The sequence below is a fragment of the Nothobranchius furzeri genome, chromosome 8 (assembly GCF_043380555.1).
Source record: "Nothobranchius furzeri strain GRZ-AD chromosome 8, NfurGRZ-RIMD1, whole genome shotgun sequence".
NCBI lineage: Eukaryota > Metazoa > Chordata > Actinopteri > Cyprinodontiformes > Nothobranchiidae > Nothobranchius > Nothobranchius furzeri.
In genome coordinates this window covers 40,324,207-40,326,706 of record NC_091748.1, presented here as the reverse complement: position 1 = coordinate 40,326,706, position 2,500 = coordinate 40,324,207, and the positions used below count along the sequence as shown (strand labels likewise).

Sequence of the window (2,500 nt, the reverse complement as noted above, 5' to 3'; positions counted from 1 at the left end):
ATAAAAGCCTTACCTGATGTACTGCTCACAGTAGTACCATTTGATCTGAGGGGCAGGGAAACCTTCCGCCACACAGCGCACCTGTCCATCCACTGGGCCCTCATGAGATACAATCTCAGGCTTACCTGGTGAACAAAAGGTGACATCAAAAAGAGTTGTGGAATTTCAATCTACACACATTGTGGGAGGGCATTACACATCACGAGGAATACGTTTATTCATTTGTTGGATGCTTTCATCCAAAGCAGCTTATAAGTATCTGACGTGCACCCAAAGAAGTCCCAAACATGCATGGAGAGAACATGCAAACTCTGGGCAGAAAGACCTTCTTTCTGCGAGACAACAGTGCTGCTCCACCGTGCAGCCCATCAGTAAACATGGAGGGTTGGGTTCATTTCACGTACAGAAAAGGTCAATTCCTCCATAAAAGCTACTAACAAATAACAAAAAAGTAGCGATGAACAGAAAACTGTTTCACTAAGTCAACAGCAACTTACTGATCACAAAGATGGTGAATGTCTGATTTGCTGATGCGTCGCTGTTGGAGGCTTTAAAGGTATAAATGCCACCTTCTGATGATTTCAGTCGAACCAGCTTCAGCTCACTGCTGCAACTAAATACAAGATAAACACTTTGTTAGCACACAAATTTTTACCAAGCCACAATAATCAGTGGCAACTTTATTAGATAAACCTGCTGAACCGGTTGTTATCACAAATATCTAATCAGCCAATCACCAGGCAACACCTGACTGCATTTGAAGATCTTAATGTGGGGAAGATGACTTGATGAAATTCAAGCTGAGCATCAGAATGGGGAAGATTTTTTGGCACATTCAGAGTGGCACGGGTGTTGGTGTGAGATGGGCCAGTCGGGATATCTACATCCATCTTTAGGATTTACAGACGATGGTGTGAAAACAGAAACTATCCACCGAGCAGCAGTTGTGTGGATAAAAATATCTTGTTCAGATCAGAGGTCAGAGGAGAGCGGTCAGACTGGTTCTAGGTGATGGAAAGACAACAGCAGCTCCAACCTACCAACGTCTACAGAACAGCATCTCTGAACCTCAACATGTTGAAGCTTGAAGCAGATGGATTCCAGCAGCAGAAGACCACACCAGGTGTCCCTGCTGTCAGCTAAGAAAAGGAACCAGAGGCCACAACTCACACTGAGACGGGAAAATGTTTCCTGGTCTGATGGGTCTGCATCTCAGCAGCAACACTCTAATGGTCGGGTCAGAATCTGGTGTCACCAACATGAAAGCACGGATCCATCCTGCCTCGTATCGATGCTTCAGACTGCTGCAGGCGGTGTAAGGGTGTGGGGGAGATGTTCTAGCCCCACTTTGGACCCCTTAGTACCACCTGAGCCTGGTTTAAACACCACAGCCTACCTGAGTATTGTTGCTGACCATGTCCTTCCCTTTATGACCACATGGACCCATCTTCTGATGGCTACTTCCAGCAGGATAAAGCACCATGTCACAAAGGTCAGATCAAAGTTCAAAGACCTCCACCATCTCCAGATCTCAATCCAGTCCAGAACAGGAGCTTCACATCATGGATGTGCAGCCAACCTCTCTGTAGCATTTGTGTTATGCTGTCATGTAAATATGGACCAGAACCTCTGAGGAATGTTTTCATGGGTATGCGGGGCCTTTTTAACGTGTTCAGCACTTTGAGTTGCATGTATTGTAGGATTAAGTGTATAAATAAAGTTGATTGACTGATTGACTGATTGACATCACCTTGTAGAATCGATGACAAAGGATTAGAGCAGCTTTGAAGGCAGTTTGGTCCAACCCAGTGTTAGTGAGACATTATGAATCAAGTGGCAAGTGAAAGTACATTTTTAATTGTGAGAAGAATAGAAGATAAAAAACGACACCCAGCCCTGCATCTAAACACATTTCTATCCTTTCCTGACCATTTGTAAGTAACCTGTTCCTCTTGCACACATCTGCTGAACATTTCCTTTAGTGAGTCATATCCAACCGAGGCTTATAGATCCTAATTCTTCCCACATTGACAGACATCTTGGATGGACGGAGGGACATATGGGCTTGGATAACACGTAATATTTCTCCCTCCACCTAAGCGTGTCACGGTTTGATTTCCTGCGAACAGCAACTGCCGTTTGTAATCTGCCTGGGACTGTTTCACAAGAAACCCTGGGGTGGAACTGTTTGCTCCAGCTGTTTTTCTCCAAGAGCTGAGACCTGCAGCCTGGCCAGAGGTGCTAAATTCCATTGCATCCAGTAATGTTATTTTTCTATGCATGCCGGGCCTTAAGTATATGTAACCCTACCTGTAGCCATTGCTGTGCATGCTGATGACATGATCAGTTGTGTTTTTCAGCTCTTGTCCCCCGAAGCTCCAGGAGATGGTGTCTGGCTGTGGGTATGCCTCCATGTGGACTATCAGGGACAAACTCTCACCTGAGCGGACACGGAAGGTGGTGTTGTACACAGGGGTTAAGCTGATGAATCCTCTTTCTG

General features: G+C 45.4%; 1 protein-coding gene across 4 annotated transcripts in view; it reads right to left on the bottom strand.

Moving 5' to 3' along the window:
- kita (KIT proto-oncogene, receptor tyrosine kinase a) overlaps window positions 1–2,500 on the bottom strand; it is a 32,716-nt gene that overhangs the window by 22,868 nt on the left and 7,348 nt on the right. For all 4 annotated transcript variants that reach the window (XM_070554033.1, XM_070554034.1, XM_070554035.1 and 1 more), the window contains exons 6-8: window positions 2,311–2,497; window positions 498–613; window positions 14–125 (exon numbers count right to left, since the gene is read on the bottom strand). In XM_070554033.1, the coding sequence (XP_070410134.1) occupies window positions 14–125; window positions 498–613; window positions 2,311–2,497 (415 nt within the window). The remainder of the gene's footprint in view (window positions 1–13; window positions 126–497; window positions 614–2,310; window positions 2,498–2,500) is intronic.